The sequence below is a fragment of the Amblyomma maculatum genome, chromosome 3 (genome assembly GCF_055883805.1).
Source record: "Amblyomma maculatum isolate TAMU_Amacu chromosome 3, ASM5588380v1, whole genome shotgun sequence".
Taxonomy (NCBI): Eukaryota; Metazoa; Arthropoda; class Arachnida; order Ixodida; family Ixodidae; genus Amblyomma; species Amblyomma maculatum.
Window position 1 is genome coordinate 48,749,494 of NC_139346.1, and position 18,443 is coordinate 48,767,936.

Here is an 18,443-nt window from a genome sequence, read left to right on the forward strand (position 1 = left end):
AGGGGGTTTGCTTCTGAGCCAGTTCGTGCGGCTTGTAATGCCTGTCTAGTGTTTCGAATGTCTTGATGGTAGGAAGATTTTCGTCCCACCATCTCATGTTCGAAGGACTTCCACTAATGCTAAATTTAGGGACTGCGCTGGTCAGAACCAAACCCCCCGGGAATCAAAGGTTTGACAAAGGCTGCACATAGCTGCAAAAAACAATGCAAAAACGATACAAAGTGAGAAACAGCAAGGTGAAGCTAGAAAAGAACGAAAATGTGTCGCCATAGTGCAGTGCCTGAGTGGTTTCCAATAATTGAAGCGCTGCTACAAATTAGTCAATTTTAGTGTATCACACACCCCCAAGACTACCATACTTTTTAACGTGTGTTCTCTGTTTCCAAGACCACCTCGAAGATCATCCCCACCTCCAGAACCCTCATCTGAGCCTCGTGGAACCCATGTATCCCGACGTCGGTCCCTATCCCCATATCGCCGCTCAGTTTCCATTCTACGACCCGCATCAACTGTCCCTGTCCGCCATCCGGAAAACTAAGCGTTTTAGTTTCCGGAGGTCAAACTGCACTCTGCGAACTTACCAAAAGTCCCCCAGATCGCCCGTATAATGTGATTTCTGTTTTCGCTGAAGCATTACCGGTCGAATGATTGATACAGAAGCCGCAATTTGTCATTCACACCGATTTGTGCTACCGTTTGCGATAAGTGACGACACCATATGATGGGCCGAACTCCGTGGAGCCAATGACGTCCCTTTGCGCCCCTTAGCAAAATTCACCGTACGAGTTGTTATTGACGGCGTCCGCCATCATGTGCAGTTAGCTGTGCTCTCACCATGTGCGCATCTGATGATTTTTGGATGGGATGTTTTGTCAACCGCTTCGGCGTTAATTTCTTGTGGCGACCGTGTTATCCATATGACAGACAGCGATTTTTCATCTGAAGTTTCTGAATGACATCGTCCCCTCGTTGCCGCCGCTGATACTGTTTTGCCTCCTCAGTGTGAAAAACTGCTTACCGTTGTTTCTGACCACATCACTGACGGGGACGTACTCATCGCACCACCATATCGTCATCTTGCACGCGGTATCGCCTTCCCGTCTAGTCTTGTGAGGTTCTGCAACGGCTCAGCGACAGTAGTGGCCACTAACACTTCACGTGACTCTCTTGTGCCCCCAAAAGGAACTTCTCTCCCCTGCATGGTGGATGTTCAAACTTTGTCCTCGATGGTGCTCACCGCCCCTCTGCATCAGCACCGTGTTTCGCCAGACGTCTCTCTTCCTATTCTCACAAAGACTATTAATCCTAAGCTCACGCCGAACCAACGCCAAGAACTGCTGACATTGCTTCGACACCACCAAGCCATCTTTCATGCCACTTCCCCACCACTGGGACGGACTAGTGTTGCGCACCATCGCATCATTACTGAATGTAACTCTATCGTTCGCCGACGGCCTTATCGGGTTTCCCTCTCTGAACGAAAAGTAATTGAAAAAAATGTAAATGACATGCTCCATCGCAATATTATTCGTCCCTCGACAAGCCCGTGGTCCTCCCCAGCAGTGTTAGTTAAAAAAAGGACGGCTCGGTACGCTTTTGTGTTGATTACCGCGCACTCAACAAAATTACCCGCAAAGATGTGTACCCAATGCCAAGAATTGATGACGCCCAAGACTCTCTCCAAGGCGCCGAATATTTCTCTACTTTGGACCTCCGCTGAGGTTATTGGCAAATACCTATGCACGAGGACGATAAAGAAAAAAACCCTTTCGCAACTCCCGATGGCCTTTACGAATTTAATGTTATGCCTTTCGGACTTTGAACGCACCAGCGACATTTGAAAGAATGATCGATACTGTGCTTCGTGGCCTAAAATGGAGAACCTGTTTATGTTACTTGGATGACATCGTCATCTTTTCGTCAACTTTTAACGACAATCTCACGCGCCTGAATGAGGTCCTCACGTGTCTCGCTTCAGCGAGCCTTCAGCTAAACACCAAGAAGTGCCACTTTGCAAAGAAGGAAATTAAAATATTGGGACATCTAGTCAGCCATGACGGCATTCGTCCAGACCCTGTAAAAATCATCGCGGTCTTAAACTTTGCTCGTCCACAACGGATTACAGAACTGCGCAGTTTTCTCCGCCTGGCGTCTTCTTTCCGGCGTTTTATAAGACATTGTGCAAGTATTGCTGCTCCACTTCATGACCTACTTAAAGCACGCAGCCCTTTCGTGTGGACTGAACTGTGCGAAGCGGCTTTTAATAACCTGAAGCACGCCCTCACATCAGACCCTGTTCTTGGCCACTTCAGTGAAAGCGCTCCAACCATCCTGCACACGGATGCCAGTGGTCTCGGTCTTGGCGCTGTACTTCTGCAGCGCGATGTAACTTCGCGCGAGAAAGTGATTGCCTTTGCCAGTCGGACTATGACTCCAGCTGAGAAAAACTACACCATTACCGAGCAGGAGTGCCTTGCCGTCGTCTGGGCTGTCCAGAAGTTTCGCCCTTACCTATACGGTCGGCACTTCACAGTTGTGATCGATCACCATGCTCTTTGATGGTTGTCTTCGCTCAAAACTTTGACAGGCCGACTTGGCCGTTGGATTCTACGCCGGCAAGAATACAATTTCGACGTCACTTATAAATCGGGTCGCCAACACCAAGACACCGACGCTCTTTCTCGCTGTCCACTTTCGGAATCGGCTTGCTGTTTCTCTTCCCAATGCATTTCCACCTATGACCACCGCCGACCATCTCTTTCCCCGACGTATATCACAACAGTTTCGTTTGACGACTCTGAGAACAAACACGATCTCCGCTCACAGCAATTAGCCGATGCCTACTGCCGTCCCATCATCGACCGCCTTATTGGCGCTTCAGACCCACCCAATGGTCGGCTTCGCCGACAACTTCGCAGTTTTAAGCTCGAAAATAGTATCCTACTCCGCTTCGTGTATTGCCCTGTTGGAACTCGCTGGATCCCAGTCGTGCCGCGTGTGCTTCGCCCACGTATACTGGCGGCTCTACACGTTGACGCTACTGCAGGTCACCTTGGTGTTGACAAAACCTACCACCGCGTTAAAAAACGATTCTTTTGGCCTGGCCTATGTTCCAGCGTTGCCAAATACGTCGTATCCTGCCCTCTGTGCCCACGTCGCAAACGGCCGACGTCTTCGCCCGCTGGCCTTCTACAACCTGTTCCCTGTCCCGCCACGCCATTCGACGTAGTCGGCATCGTTTTATATGGACCCCTACCTCTCTCCAATGGCGGTAACCATTGGAATAAAACAGCTGTCGACTACCTTACGCGCTACGCTGAGACAGCACCTGTACCGATCGGTTCCGCTCAAGAAGTAGCAAATTTCTTTTTGCGATCAATTGTATTGCGTCATGGCGGTCCTCGGGTGCGCCTAAGTGACCGCGGTACGGCCTTCTTATCGACAGTCGTTGCCGAAGTTCTTTACACGTCATCCACCCTTCATAAGACAACCTCAAGCTACCATCCCCAGGCTAACGGGCTGACTGAGCGATTTCACCGCACCTTATCGGATATGATCTCCATGTACATCACACCGCATCATCGAAATTGGGACACTATTCTACCATTCGTCACTTTCGCCTATAACACAGCAGTACAGCGGACTACCGGTTATTCTCCATTTTTCCTCGTTTATGGCCGTCCTCCCACTACAATTCTCGACGCTTCCTTCTTCTCTACGCCCCACTACTCCGCATCAGTACCTACCCAGTTCTTATCTCGTGTGGCGAGATGCCGTCATCTTGCCCGCCTCAACACAGCAGCGTGCCAGGAAGGCCGCAAGAGTCGCTACGATTCTACGCATCGCGTGGTCTCTTATCGTCCCGGTGACGAAGTACTGCTTTATACACCACTGCGCACCCCTGGCCCTAGTGACAAATTCCGCCACCGCTACCTTGGTCCCTACGAGATCATCAGCCGAAATCTCCAGTTAACTACAAAGTCACGCCTGTTGATCCCCAAGCCGATCGACGCCACCGTGGAACTGAAATTGTTCATGTTTCTCGCTTGAAACCGTTTGTGCGCCGCGGTACATCGGTTAGTTAGGAGCGGCCAGGCTGGGCGCTTCCGACCCCCCGGGCAAATTGTGTGAGCCTTCTGTGGACCTTCTTTCATTTGTACATGCCATGAGCTTCTTCTTTCATTTGTACATACCATCATCATCGTCCCGCGGCGCCGGCTCCGGCGCGCGCATGGGTTCGTGTCCAGATTAAAACGCTGGACAAGGCTTCGCTGTTCTTGCCGTCACGGCTTCGCCGTCTCGACCTAGCCTTCTTTTACAATATATATATATGTAACTTAACGCATGATGACAGTTATTTCTCCCCTCCTTCAGTCTCAGTAGTCACAACATTGCAAGCACTTCTAGCAGTGGGGTTTCAGCAGATATATAAAAAAAATTTAAATGTTCCATTAAATAAAATATTGATTTTCACTGTCGTGTAATGTGTATCTGACACAGGTGCCATTCTAGTCAAACGTCTAGCGGACTCTGCAAACGGAAACAGCAATCTGTTCCGAAGACTGGCCAGTTCCCATACTGCTGCGACGTGTACACTTGCAGAAACCAAGGTAAAACATTTACTGGCTTATCATCCAGACAAGTTGTATCATCGAACAAGCCCAAAAAGCTGCGCGTTTGAAGCAGTTTTGATAGTTGGCAGTTGTTCGTGTCTCTTATGGGTTAACATTCTTTTACTGCCAAAATAATTTTTGTGATCTATACTCATATTTTCTAACTACGGCAATGCAAGACCAAGTTGGTCAGGATGCACTGCATTCGATAGTAAAATAATAAAGACTTATTAGACGTATTTATAGAATGTTAATGTCATTTTTCTATCATCTAACAGGTATTTCGCCCGATCAAGCTGCTTTTCTGATGGGGAGGATCCTGCTAGATGAGGCCACTCCTTCAATTTTAGGTAAGGCAACTTTACTGATTCGATCCAAAATCAGTGCTGAGTCTGTACTGGTGTGACTATTTGCCGCTAATGATGGCCCAATAGTTCAATAGTAGTTCTTAAATGACTCAACAGTACCATCGTCTACTGTCCCAGGAAATGCCTCCGCATTAACATGCAGGCCAAATATTTTATTTATTATTTATTTACTCATACTCACAAGATGGAACCATTAAAGAGTGTTGTTCTTTAGTAACAGAGAAGTTCAGATTGAAAGAAACAATAGAGAATGATGGGTAATCATGAATACAGAAAGATAAACAATGTAAAATAATGCAGAAAAGTTTGCATGACATACGGAACAATGAGCTGGTATTAAAGCATTATACAACTACATTTGACAAGATAATTGTATGATTACACATTTTAAAAGGAGTTAAATAACTCGCATACCTAGTGTGTAATCTACTATATACATTAAGAGAGTGAACTGCTGAGCTAGTTGGTTGTCAGTAGTTGGTTACAGGGTATTCAGCGCAACACGGACATAAGCGCCTGTGGTGTCTTCTTTCTTGTGTCTGTCTGTGTTGCGCTGAAAACCCTTTGTTATACTATGTAAAATACCACAGGCTGAAATCATAGGAGTTGATTATTCATCGCAAAGAAAGGAGGCGATCTCAGTCATTCAATAGGCACGGAATAACAGAATCCGAGCATGCTTTGGTATTGCATATGATTGTGCCAACTTCATGAACATGACCTAAGCATGAAGACAGATATGAAGGTGAAATGAGCAGTTCATCACGAATAGTCTTGTGGTGAAACATTTATGAAACAGTAAAGTTGAGCGAGCCTACGTCGGAATACACGTGATCACAAGTTTAGCCTAAATTTCATCGTAGAAATCCAGGAAGTTCAATTTTAAATAGAGAATATGAATCAAACCACGTTGTTTAGCATCACCTCGAGCTCGTTAATCTATTCAAATAATGCTTGGGCTCAAATTGTTGAGGAATACTCCAGTTGTTGACGGAGATTACGGATAGTTTAGTACTAAAGGTGACCGAGTGAAAGCTGCGTCCTAATTTTGCTTTAGTAAAACTGGCTTGCGAGCAAGTTGGTTATTTCGCTTCCGCATAACTGCAGCTCGAAACAAAAGACGAACACAAAGGATGGAAAACACACACTACACGAACTGGGTTATGTTAACAATGACACGTGTCCTTGCTTCGTTTCTCCTTGCTTGTGCGCGCCTCTGTGGCGGAACATTGATATTTTCCATGCGCAAGCTATATACAAAAGGTTTGAGGGCAGTGATTGTCGGTGTGGCATGGTGTTTACTTCCTTTGTGCTCGCCTTTTTTCGCAATGCAGTAATGTAGAGTGCGTTGAAATATGATATCCTGTTGTTAAATTTGTTAATGAGGAACGTGGCGCAAATTTTGAAGCAAAATATAGAAGTGATATAAATGCTGAGGTGGCAGATTAAAAAGCAATTTAAAAGTAATGCGCAATAATTTGCATTTCTTAAATCTAAACGTTATTGCTGTTTTCCGCAATGGAGACAGATGGTCATTTCAATTTAAATGGCATATTTGTCGCCCGTGGTTGTTGATTCACTGAATATTGAGCAGCCGTCATCAAGTAGCGGAATCAATGAGGTAATGCAATAAGAGAAGTCGTTAATATATAAATATATATATATATATATATATATATATATATATATATAAATAAATATATATATATATATATATATATATATATATATATATATATATATATATATATATATATATATATATATATATATATATATATATATATATATATATATATATATATATATATATATATATATATATATATATATATACCGGGTGTTCCAGCTAACTTGAACCAAGGGATACAAAATAATACACTTGAGGTAGGTCAGTGAAACCAGTTGCATTCAACTGCCAGCCGCCTTGCGCACTACAGGCAATTTTTTGTTTTGCAATTATTAATTAGCTAATTATGTTAATTTTTCTAATTTAATAAATATCGACTTTAGACCAAACATGTGAATTGGAAACTTGTAGAGCACCTTCAGAAACCTATTCCATTAATCGCGATAAAGAAAAGTCTCACGTGTATCTTTTTTTCTGGGCTCCAAAGAGAGCCCGCGAAATACAAATAATACCACGTGACTAGTGCATTTGTGCGCCGCGATTGTGGTGCTCTCAGTCGTGGTTTGAGCGAACGAAATTAGAGGCGGCCGTGTCTCAGCCCCGTTAAAGCGGCAGGCCGATATACCGGCAATGGCTTCTTCGCCCGCTTCAGACAGCCGGCCCACGTGACGGTGCAAGTATCGGCGACAGCTGCGAGCCGACACCACGGAGATTCTAACCAGGCCTGCTTCTCTCCCATCAGCGAACGTCACGACAAACGGATGAGCGATAAGGTATCAGCCACTGAATCTGCGCATACAGGCTGTCGTGGTGTAGGCTGCTGCGGTGCGTAGGTCTGGCAAAGATCGCGGTGTAGACGGGCGAGCTCGAGCTCGCTCCAACCATCGCCAACATTTCTGCCTGCCGCTGCAACGGGACAATCGGGTCACGGCCGCAGCTGATTTCGTTCGCTCAAACCACGACTGAGAGCACCACAATCGCGGCGCTCAAATGCGCTAGTCACGTGGTATTATTTGTATTTCGCGGGCTTTCTTTTAAGCACTGAAAATAGATATACATGAGACTTTCTTTATCGCAATTAATGAAATGGGGGGTTTCTGAAGGTGCTCTGCAACTTTCTGATTCACATTTTTTGTCTAAGCTGAATATTTATTAAATTAGAAAAATAAACATAATTAGCCAATTAGGTAATTAGGTAATTGCAAAACAAAAAATTTCCTGTAGTACGCAAGCAGGCTGGTAGTTGTATGCAACTGATTTCACAGACCTACCTCAAATATATTATTTTGTAACCCTTGGTTCAACTTAGTTGGGACACTCGGTATATATACATATATATATAGATATTGTGAAAGAATGCCCTGTCTAGCGTTTTAATTCGATGACAAAACCCTAGCGCGTGCCGGCGCCGGGGCCACTGGACGATGATGATGGTATGTACAAATGAAAGAGGAAGGTCATGGCATGTACAAATTAAAGACCATCCACGAACGGCTCACAAAATCTGCTCCGGGGGTCGGAAGCGCCAACCCTGGCCGCTCCTAACCAACCGATGTACCGCGGCGCACAAACGGTTTCAAGCGAGACACATGAACAATTTCAGTTCCACGGTGGCGTCGATCAGCTGGGGGATCAACAGGCGTCACTTTGTAGTTCACTGGGGAGGTTTGGCTTATGACCTCATAGGGACCTACGTAGCGGTGGTGGAATTTGCGACTAAGGCCAGGGTGCGCAATGGTGTATAAAGCTGTACTTCGTCACCAGGACGAAAAGAGACCACTCGATCTGTAGAATCATAGCGAGTCTTGCGGTCTTCCTGGCACGCTGCCTTGTTGAGGCGGGCAAGATGACGGCATCTGGCCACACGAGATAAGAACTGGGTAGGTACTGATGCGGAGTAGTCGGGCGTAGAGAAGAAGGAAGCGTCGAGAATTGTAGTGGGAGGACGGCCAGAAACGAGGAAAAATGGAGAATAACCGGTAGTCCGCTGTACTGCTGTGTTATATGCGAATGTGACGAATTAGATAGATGGATTTATTGAAAGGAAAAGGCAGAGAGGTTGGCCCGAATAATTCAAATCTGGCCTGCTACTCTGCACTGGGGAAGGGGAAGGAGAGAAGAAAGAAGGTCATGATGGGTGACGATGTGGGAGAAGGCATATGAAATATATATACAGACACAGCAGCTTGCTTTACAAACGTGAATCAAGTCCGCTGGCGCTCAAAAAACGGCAAAGAGCGCGCACTGCCTGGACGCCCTTCCCCTTGTCCTGCCAAGCGCCCAGCAGCAGTTCCTCCGACAGAGGCCTCTTGTCTAAACGCTTCAAGGAAGCAGCTAGCACATTTCTTTCGTTCGCATACTCTGGGCACACCAATAATACATGGTCCACAGTCTCTGGGATGCCACAAGTTAAACATTCCGGTGAGTCCAGCTGTCCAATTAAATGTAAGTATTTGCGCGTGAAAGCCACGTTTAAACGAAGTCGATGTATCAAGCATGTCTGATGACGCGGAATATCACGCGGAACATAAAATTTAAATGTTCGATCAAGCCTTCTTAGACGGATGTGTCGGGCGTCTGGTTGAGCCCAGTAAGCTGCTGTAGCAATATTCATATAACTCTTTAGAAGACACGTCGTATCCGCTCTTGAAAAAGGCACAGCTGTTTGGAAGCCATTGATGAGTGCGCTTTTCGCTTCAACATCGGCCTGCTCATTCCCATGGAGGCCGCAGTGGGCAGGAATCCATTGAAACATTATCGTGTGGCCTTGCAGCTGGGCAGATGTGATGAGATCCATAATGTTTAGTGCCAGGGACTGATAGGCAGTGTGGCGTAAGAAGTTTTCCAAAATTTGTAATGCAGTCTTCGAGTCCGTGAATATACACCATTTTTGAGGTGGTTCCCCACATATATAGCGAATAGATTCTCGAATGGCTACAAGTTCGGCAGCGGTTGATGTAGAGGTATGTCCCAAAAGGAAATGCAGAGTCGTTTTCCGAGCTGGTATGACCACAGCTGCAGCGGATGCCTGTGCTGACACAGATCTATCAGTGTATATGTGAATATAACTGGGATATTCTGACCAGATGTGTGCCAGAGTAAGTTGTTTTAGTCCACTAATTGGTACCATTGATTTCTTTAGTATTCCGGGAACACGAAGGTGCACAAAAGGTTTATCCATCGTCCATGGTGGTTGGGTGGGATGATATGGGAGGGCATATCCTGTCGGTACTTGCGACTGATGGCAGCGGAGTGCAGTTGTAAAACTGCAGTCCGGCCTCTCATCCAGAATCTTGCTGAGTGGGTGAAGTATATGGACAAGTATATGGACATTGGGCGAGCGTGTGCCTCTTCAATTGTGCCTTTGTTAGAGGTGCATCTGGGCAGTCCAAGGCATATTTTCAGTGCCTGCGCTTGCACGCTCTCTAAAGTCCGCAAGCAGGAAATGCTCATACTAGAGAGTACTGGGAGACTGTACCGGATGTAGCCAACAAACAGAGCCTCGTAAAGGCGTATTAAGGAGCGCTCAGTTGGACCCCATTTGATGCCAGCTATGTAACGAAGTACATGGCAAAAATTAATTAGCCTCTTCTTCACCATAGCAATATGTTTCGACCAGGATAGTCGGTGGTCAATAATTACTCCCAAGAATCTGTGCCTGGAGACGTATGGTATTACGACTCCATGAAGGGTAATCGGGTAGCGGCTGACACATTTTCCCGTAAACGCGATCACTGCACACTTTTCTGCCGCTAAAAATAAACCTTGACGCCGTAAGTACATCGATGTTAATGACACAGCTCGTTGCAGTCTCGCACGTAGTTGTGGGCGCGTCGAACCAGAGGCCCAGATGCAGATGTCGTCAGCATATGCACTTATGTGGATGTTAGTTGGCAGTTCACTCACCAGGCCAATTAGCGCAACGTTAAATAAAGTTGGGCTGAGAACTCCTCCCTGTGGAACTCCACGACCGACCTGAAAGTGGGTAGTATCTCCTTCAGGCGTAGTCATGTAAACAGAACGGCCGCTGAGATAGCTTACAATCCACAAGTACAGCCGGCCACCAACTCCCACGTCGTCAAGTCCATCAAGAATAGCTTCATGGAGGACGTTGTCGTAAGCTCCCTTTATATCTAAAAATGCAGCAGCTACTAGTCGACGGTGACGCTTTTCGTGTTCTACTGTCGCCACAAGGTCGATGACGCTGTCAATGGAAGAGCGTCCGCGGCGAAATCCAGTCATCATATTAGGATAAAGATCATTACTCTCTAGATACCACTCAAGTCTTGCCAGCACCATGCGCTCCATAACTTTTCCAACACAGCTTGCTAGGGCAACTGGCCGGTATGAGGTAAGTTCGAGAGGAGGCTTTCCAGGCTTCAAAAGAGCAACCAGGCGGCTAATTTTCCAGTGTTCAGGAACAGTACTAGAAGCCCATATATCATTGAAATAATTAAGTAGTGCAGTTCTACCATCCTTGCCTAGGTTCGATAAGGTTGAATAAGTAATCCCGTCAGGACCAGGTGCAGATGAATGCCGACAAGAAGCAAGAGCGGCGTCTAATTCAGCTATTGTAAAGGGCACGTCGTATTGATCATTCGGCGAAGGTGGTGCAAAAACCTCTGAAATTGGTAACTGTGCCTGGTTTGTGCCCACAACCATTTTACAAAAATCTTCAGCTACGTCAACTTCATTGCGGCGTTGGTAAAGGGCCAGGGCACGAAAAGGGTGCCTTTCTCGCGGAGGTGTGCGCAAGCTTCTCGCAACATGCCAGATACGCGACAGGGGCTTACGGGGATCCAGTGATGAGCAGAACTGTCTCCAACGTTGTCGTCCTAACCTCTCCAGGTGACGCAAAACTTGACGTTTAGCTCGGCGAGAAAGTGCGAGATCTTGCGCGGATTTCGTTCTTCTGTACTTCCTTTCAGCCCGCCGACGGATCGCGCGAAGCCGCTCGAATTCCACGTCGATGCTGGACACTGACACCGGCACACTAACATAGCGAGTGTTCTCACTGAGAGAGGAAGTAATGAGTCCCTCTATTTGAGATGGTGACTGGAGGTCCACGCTGGAAGTCTCCACCGCTGCCCTAAAGGCGGGCCAGTCTGTGTATTGCACACGAGGTGAAGTGGCAGGTGCAAACCACTTGATGCATATGTACGTTGGTATATGATCACTGCCATGTGTTTCCACATCACTACACCAAGAAACGGAGGGATGGAGGTTTCTGGAAACAAACGCCACATCCAAGCAGCTGCTGTAGGTTGTTCCGCGTAGAAACGTCGGTGAGCCGTCGTTTATATTGACGAGATCTTGCGTATGCATAAAGTCTGCCAGGTCTCTTCCTCTATTGCTCATTATTGCACTACCCCACTGAGGGTGGTGAGCATTAAAGTCCCCCACAATAATACGAGGTGCTGCACAACACTGGATTGTTGAAAATAGATATGATTTGTCCAAGCCATCCCTCGGTGGAATATAAGCGCCAATTACAGAACATACTCGTCCTTTCAGGGTTAACGTCAAACAAATATAGTGGTTCGTGTTGTGGGGCTGCAGAGCATGGCGGACGTGCGCAATGTCTTGGCGTACACATACCAGCACTTTGCTTGTTTCGTTTGCTTCTCTAGACCATAGCAGAACATATCCAGAAAGGCGGAAAGCAGCCGGCATGTTGGGCTCACAGATCACAATCACAGGAAAGCGGTACTTCTGTACCCGCTGTCGGAAGTCACTCAGCCGACCACGCAGGCCTCGGGCATTCCATTGCATCACAACACTGCGGCGCAAGTGCATCGTCACAGAGGTGGGGTTAGTTTGTTGCGCCATTGTGAGTTATTGCAATGCCGCCAAGAGCGGCTCAAATGCGTCCAAAAACTGAACAGCAAACTTTGCTGTTTGCGTGTTGATGCTGGAGAGCAGCACCCGCATTGAACGAACCAGCTGTTTCAGCATTTCTTTTACCTGCTGGCTGTCGGGGTTGTCGGAATTTTCAGTACGTGTGGCAACCAAACTGGGATTAGGCCTGGCGTTGGCCTTTGATGGTAGAGCTGGCCACTCAGCATCAGAGGCGGTAGGTAATACAACAGCCTCTGTCTGATCCTTGGCATGTGACACTGTCTGCGACATTACAGCAAGAGTACTCTTAGCGGGATTAGACTCAATCTGTTGTGGCACCTGAGCTGACGTTAACTCTGAATGTGACGAATGGTAGAATAGTGTCCCAATTTCGATGATCTGGTGTGATGTACATGGATATCATGTCCGACAAGGTGCGATGAAATCGCTCAGTCAGACCGTTAGTCTGGGGATGGTAGCTTGAGGTTGTCTTATGAAGGGTAGATGACGTGTAAAGAACTTTGGCAACGACTTCGATAAGAAGGCTGTACCGCGGTCACTTAGGAGCACCCGAGGAGCGCCATTACGCAATACAATTGATCACAAAGAGAAATTAGCTACTTCTTCAGTGGAACCAGTCGGTACAGGTGCTGTGTCAGCGTAGCGTGGGAGGTGGTCGACAGCAGTTATAATCCAATGGTTACCCCCATCGGAGAGGGGTAGGAGAACATATACGTCGATGCCGACTACGTCGAATGGCGCGGCGTGGCAAGGAAGAGGTTGTAAAAGACCAGCAGGCGAAGAAGTCAGCCGTTTGCGACGTTGGCACAGAGGGCAGGATGCGACGTATTTGGCAACGGTGGAAGCTAAGCAAGGCCAAAAGAATCGTTTTCTCATGCGGTCGTAGGTTTTGTCAAAACCAAGGTAACTTGCAGTAGCGTCATCGTGGAGAGCCGCCTGTATACGTGGGCGAAGCACACGCGGCACGACTGGAATCCAGAGTTCCATCAGGGCAATACATGTAGCGGAGTACGATGCCATCTTCGACCTTGAAATTACGAAGCTGTCGGCGAAGCGTAGCATTGGGCGGGTCCGAAGCGCCGATAAGGCGGTCGATGATAGGATGGCAGAAGGCATCGGCTAATTGCTGTGAGCGGAGGGCGTGCTTCTTCTCAGAGTCGTCAAAACAAATGGTTGTGATATACGTCGGGCAAAGAGATGGTCGGCTGTGGTCATAGGTGGAAATGCATTGGGAAGAGAAACAGCAAGCCGATTCCGAAAGTGGACAGCGAGAAAGAGCGTCGGCGTCTTGGTGTTGGCGACCCGATTTATAAGTGACGTCGAAATGGTATCCTTGCTGGCGTGCAATCCAGCGGCAAAGTCGGCCTGTCAAAGTTTTGAGTGAAGACAACCAGCAGAGAGCGTGGTGGTTGGTCACAACTGTGAAGTGCCGACCGTATAGGTTAGGGCGAAATTTTTGGGCAGCCCAGACCACGGCAAGACACTCCTGCTCGGTAATGGTGTAGTTTTTCTCAGCTGGAGTCACAGTACGACTGGTAAAGGCAATCACTTTCTCACGCGATGTTGCATCACGCTGCAGAAGTACAGCGCCAGGACCGTGACCACTGGCATCGGGGTGCAGGATAGTTGGAGCGCTGTCACTGAAGTGGCCAAAAACAGGATCTGATGTGAGGGCGTGCTTTAGGTCATTAAAATCAGTTTCGCACTGTTCAGGCCACACGAAAGGGCTGCGTGCTTTAAGTCGCTCATGAAGTGGTGCAGCAATAGCTGCAAAATGCCTTATAAAACGCCGGAAATAAGACACGAGGCCGAGGAAACTGCGCAAATCTGTAGTCCGTTGTCGACGAGCAAAGTCCAAGACCGCGATGATTTTTTCAGGGTCTGGGCGAATGCCGTCGAGGCTGACCAGATGTGCCAATATTTTAATTTCTTTCTGTTCAAAGTGGCACTTCTTGGTGTTGAGCTGAAGGCCTGCCGAAGCGAGATAGGTGAGGACTTCATTCACGCGCGTGAGATGGTCATTAAATGTTGCCGGAAAGATAACAATGTCGTCCAAGTAACACAAACAGGATCTCGATTTAGGCCACGACGTACAGTGTCGATCATTCTGTCAAATGTCGCTGGTGCGTTACGAATCCGAAAGGGATAACATTAAATTCGTAAAGGCCATCTGGTGTTGCGAAAGCGGTTTTTTCTTTGTTGTCCTCGTGCAAAGGTATTTGCCAATAGCCTGAGCGGAGGTGTAAGGTCGAGAAATATTCGAAGCCTTGGAGAGAGTCAAGGGCGTCATCAATTCGCGGCTTCGGATATACATCTTTGCGGGTAATTTTGTTCAGTGCGCGGTAATCAACACAAAAGCGCACCGAGCCGTCCTTTTTTTTAACTAGCACTACTGGGGAGGACCATGGGCTTGTTGAGGGACGAATTATATTGCGAAGGAGCACGTCATTTATATTTTCTTCAATTACTTTTTATTCAGAGAGGAAAACCCGATAAGGTGGTCGGCGAATGACAGAGTTACCTTCAGTAATGATGCGATGGTGCGCAACACTAGTCCGTCCTAGTGGTGTGGAAGTGGTATGAAAAATGGCTTGGCGGTGTCGAAGCAATGTCAGCAGTTCTTGGCGTTGGTGCGACGTGAGTTTAGGATGTTTAGTTTAGGCGTGCCTTTGCGAGAAAAGAAATAGAGGCGTCTGACGTTGCTGAGGCGGAGGGGCGGTGAGCACCATCAGGGAAAAGGTTGAACATCTGCCATGCAATGCAGAGAATTTCCTTTTGGGAGCACGAGGGATTCACGTGAAGTGTTAGTGGCCACTGCTGTCGCTGAGCCGTTGTGGAACGGGACAAGACGGGAAGGCGATTCCGCGTGCAAGATGACTATATGATGGTGCTATGAGTACGTCTCCGTCAGCTATGTGGTCAGAAACAACAGAAAGCAGTTTTTCGCACTGAGGAGGCAAAACAGTATCTGCGGCGGCAACGAGCATATGATGTCGTTCTGTAAAGTCAGATGAAAAATCGCTGTCTGTCATATGGATAACACGGCCACCACAAGAAATTAACGTTGAAGCGGTTGACAAAAAATCCCATCCAAAAATCATCAGATGCGCACAAGAAGAGCGCACAGCAAACTGCACATGATGGCGGATGCCGTCGATAACAACTCTTACGGTGCACTTCGCCGAAGGGCGCAAAGTTACGTCATTGGTTTCACGGAGTTCAGGCCCATCATATGGTGTTGTCACTTTTCGCAAACGGTAGGACAAATCAGCGTGAATGACAGAAATTGCAGCCCCTGTATAAATCAAAGGTTCGACCGGTAAACCTTCAGCGATAACAGCAATCACGTTATACGGGCGATCAGGAGGACTTTTAGTAAGTTCGCAGAGTGCAGTTTGACCTGCGGAAACTGCAACACTTAGTTTTCCGGATGGCGGACAGGGAGAGCGGTTGCGGGGCGGCGAGGGGAAACTGAGCGGCGGTATGGGGATGTGGGCCGTCGTCGGGATACATGGTTCCCACGAGGCTCAGAGGAAGATACTGGAGGTGGGGAGGATCGTCGAGGTGGGCTTGGAATAGACCGCCGTTGATAATATAAGGTATAAGGCATGTCACTTTCGAAGGTGTCGTAACCACGGCGCTCGTTCTTAAGGCGGCGACGACAGAAGCGGGATATATGTCCTCTAATACCACAGTAATAGCATTCTGGTCGGGAGGGACGCCAAGGGGCGTAATAGGGTGGTGTAGGTTGAGCCATCGCCATTGCATTGACGTGATTGTAGGTTGGTGCCGGTCGGGGCGGGGAACCAAACAAGGAGAGGGGATGCAGTGACGTGCGCGTAGGTCGGCGCTGGGCGGATTGCAGAAGGTTCGGATGTCATAGGGTGGCTGATGGTTGCTAACTCTTCTTTAATCATGTTGCGGAGAACGGCGTCATTAGAAGGTGCGGAAGAATGGTCACACCCATGTCGACAGAAAGGATTGAGGGCTTGGAGCTTCTCGCGGATGATTGCTCGAATCATTGCCCGCAGATCAAGGTCAGCAGAGGTCGGACCAGTTGCGAAGCCGGGCTGTAATCGAAAGGACTGCAGCTGGTCGAGGCGTTGACGGGTCGTAATAATTGAATCAATACTTGCAGGATTCTTGGCAACTAGGGTGTGATAAGCCATAGAGTTGCTCCCTTTTAAGACGTGGTGCACACGTTCAGGTTCCGTCATGGTGGGACTAATGCGCCGAAAAAGTGCAAGAACAGCCTCTATAAGGCGCATATGAATCATCGGGACTTTGAAGGCGGAAAGCGAGCTTGCTTCTCGCAATCTCAGTCCGAACTGCCGGGCCGGCGAAGTATTGTCGGAACTGCTGTTTGAAAGTGGTCTAGTTAGTAGTGTGGGGTTCGCGATTAATGAACCAGTTTCTGGCGACTTCAATGAGAGAACGAAACGTTGAGGAGTTTTAAAGCATCGTCCCACCGGTTATAAGCACTACAGCGTTCATATGTGTCGAGCCAGTCATCCAAGTCTTCGTCGCGACGACCAGCGAATAGCGGCGGGTCGCGTTGACGTGTGGGCAGAGGGTCTAGCCGGGTTGGGATTGCTCTCGGTGGACATGATTATGGTGGCAGTTGCCAAATGGCTACCGGGACGTAGCTACAGCGAGCGGCAGGGCCCAAGGCAGCAAGGGGATCGAATTTGACCTCCACCACTTTGTGGGGTTTAAGAGGGGGACGGTCTTCCGCCCCGCTCCTACTCCGCAGGTGCAGCGTCCTCGCTGGCGACTCGCGGAGGGAACAAAGGGGGCAGAGGACTGGCACGACACATAGTTAATACTCGAATGCTATTTATTGCACTTGCAAATAATACAGAGCATGCCGGCTAGCTATACATCACCAAGGTTTTCCTTTGAAGGGCAAGGCTACGTAAGAAGGACTTTTTACTCACCGGCAGGGGAATGGGGGTGCGATTTCGGCGGCAGAAATTTGAACGCGCCGTGAATATGGCGGCCGGGATCTCCCGTGGGCGCCGCATTCTTCGGACGAAGCCATACCATGGCGTTTGCCGCGGGAGGAGGCGAGAGCGTGCGGTATTTACCGGTCGCTTCGCCGTTGGGAACCAGAAGATGGGCGGTCGTGCACGACGGGTCCTCCCGTGTGCGCAGCGTACTCCGTGCCCGCTATCCCCCGGCATTTGCCCGGAGAGGCGGCGGGAGACGACCGCTCTTGTTGCCGGCTGGATCCAGAATTTCCCTCTCGTCTTCTCGCGGGAACCCGCGTAGACGTCTTGGTGGCGCACCCATCGCTGGTCTCCTTCCCCCAAGGGGAGGTATTTACCTCCTCTCCCAGCCGGCGCTGCCATGAAGCTCGTTGGGGTGGTGGTGGTCGGTCGCGGCGAAGGGGGAGGAAACTGGTTTTCCACATCCCTCCCTCACTAAATGTTCACCTATGGTTGTCGAGAGCTGCTCCTTGGACGCCATCCGCGAAGTAAACACCAGGCTTAGCAGGGCGATCCAAACGTTGGTGTCATCGGACGAGCAGCAAGGTGAAGGGGCCCCCCGCTGTCCATCGGCAGGTCCCAGAAGCCAGCGTGACGGGAGGGCGTTGTTCCCGCTGACGCACCTTTGTTGGCAGGCAGGGGGTTGGCCTCCCCTCCTGTTAAGCCGGACTGGTTCCATGAGACTCCGAGCTTCGGTGATTCACGACCGCAGGGCAGCAGAGAGGAACGTAAACAATGGCAGCAGGTCCAGGCGGCTTCACTTGATATCTGCACAACCCTCCTGATCTCCAAAAAGGTTGACTAAATTGAGCAAAATGACCATTTGGTAAAATGCGGGCCAATGCGAGTGCCAAACAATTTTATCCGGCACCGCACTGCGTTCCGTTAATCCGAACGAAGCACGGGCATCCGCGGTTCGTTTGCCGGCATAATAATCTGGTTCTACGAAATTCCCGATTCGCCTTCTCAGCCCAAAAATACCAAG

The 18,443-nt window shown here is 48.5% G+C and overlaps 1 protein-coding gene across 2 annotated transcripts in view; it reads left to right on the plus strand.

Annotated features, from left to right (window-relative positions):
- Positions 1 to 18,443, plus strand: part of LOC146194714 (uncharacterized) — a 361,541-nt gene that overhangs the window by 36,139 nt on the left and 306,959 nt on the right. For both annotated transcript variants that reach the window (XM_084597512.1, XM_084597513.1), the window contains exons 5-6: positions 4,501 to 4,610; positions 4,892 to 4,963. In XM_084597512.1, the coding sequence (XP_084453638.1) occupies positions 4,501 to 4,610; positions 4,892 to 4,963 (182 nt within the window). The remainder of the gene's footprint in view (positions 1 to 4,500; positions 4,611 to 4,891; positions 4,964 to 18,443) is intronic.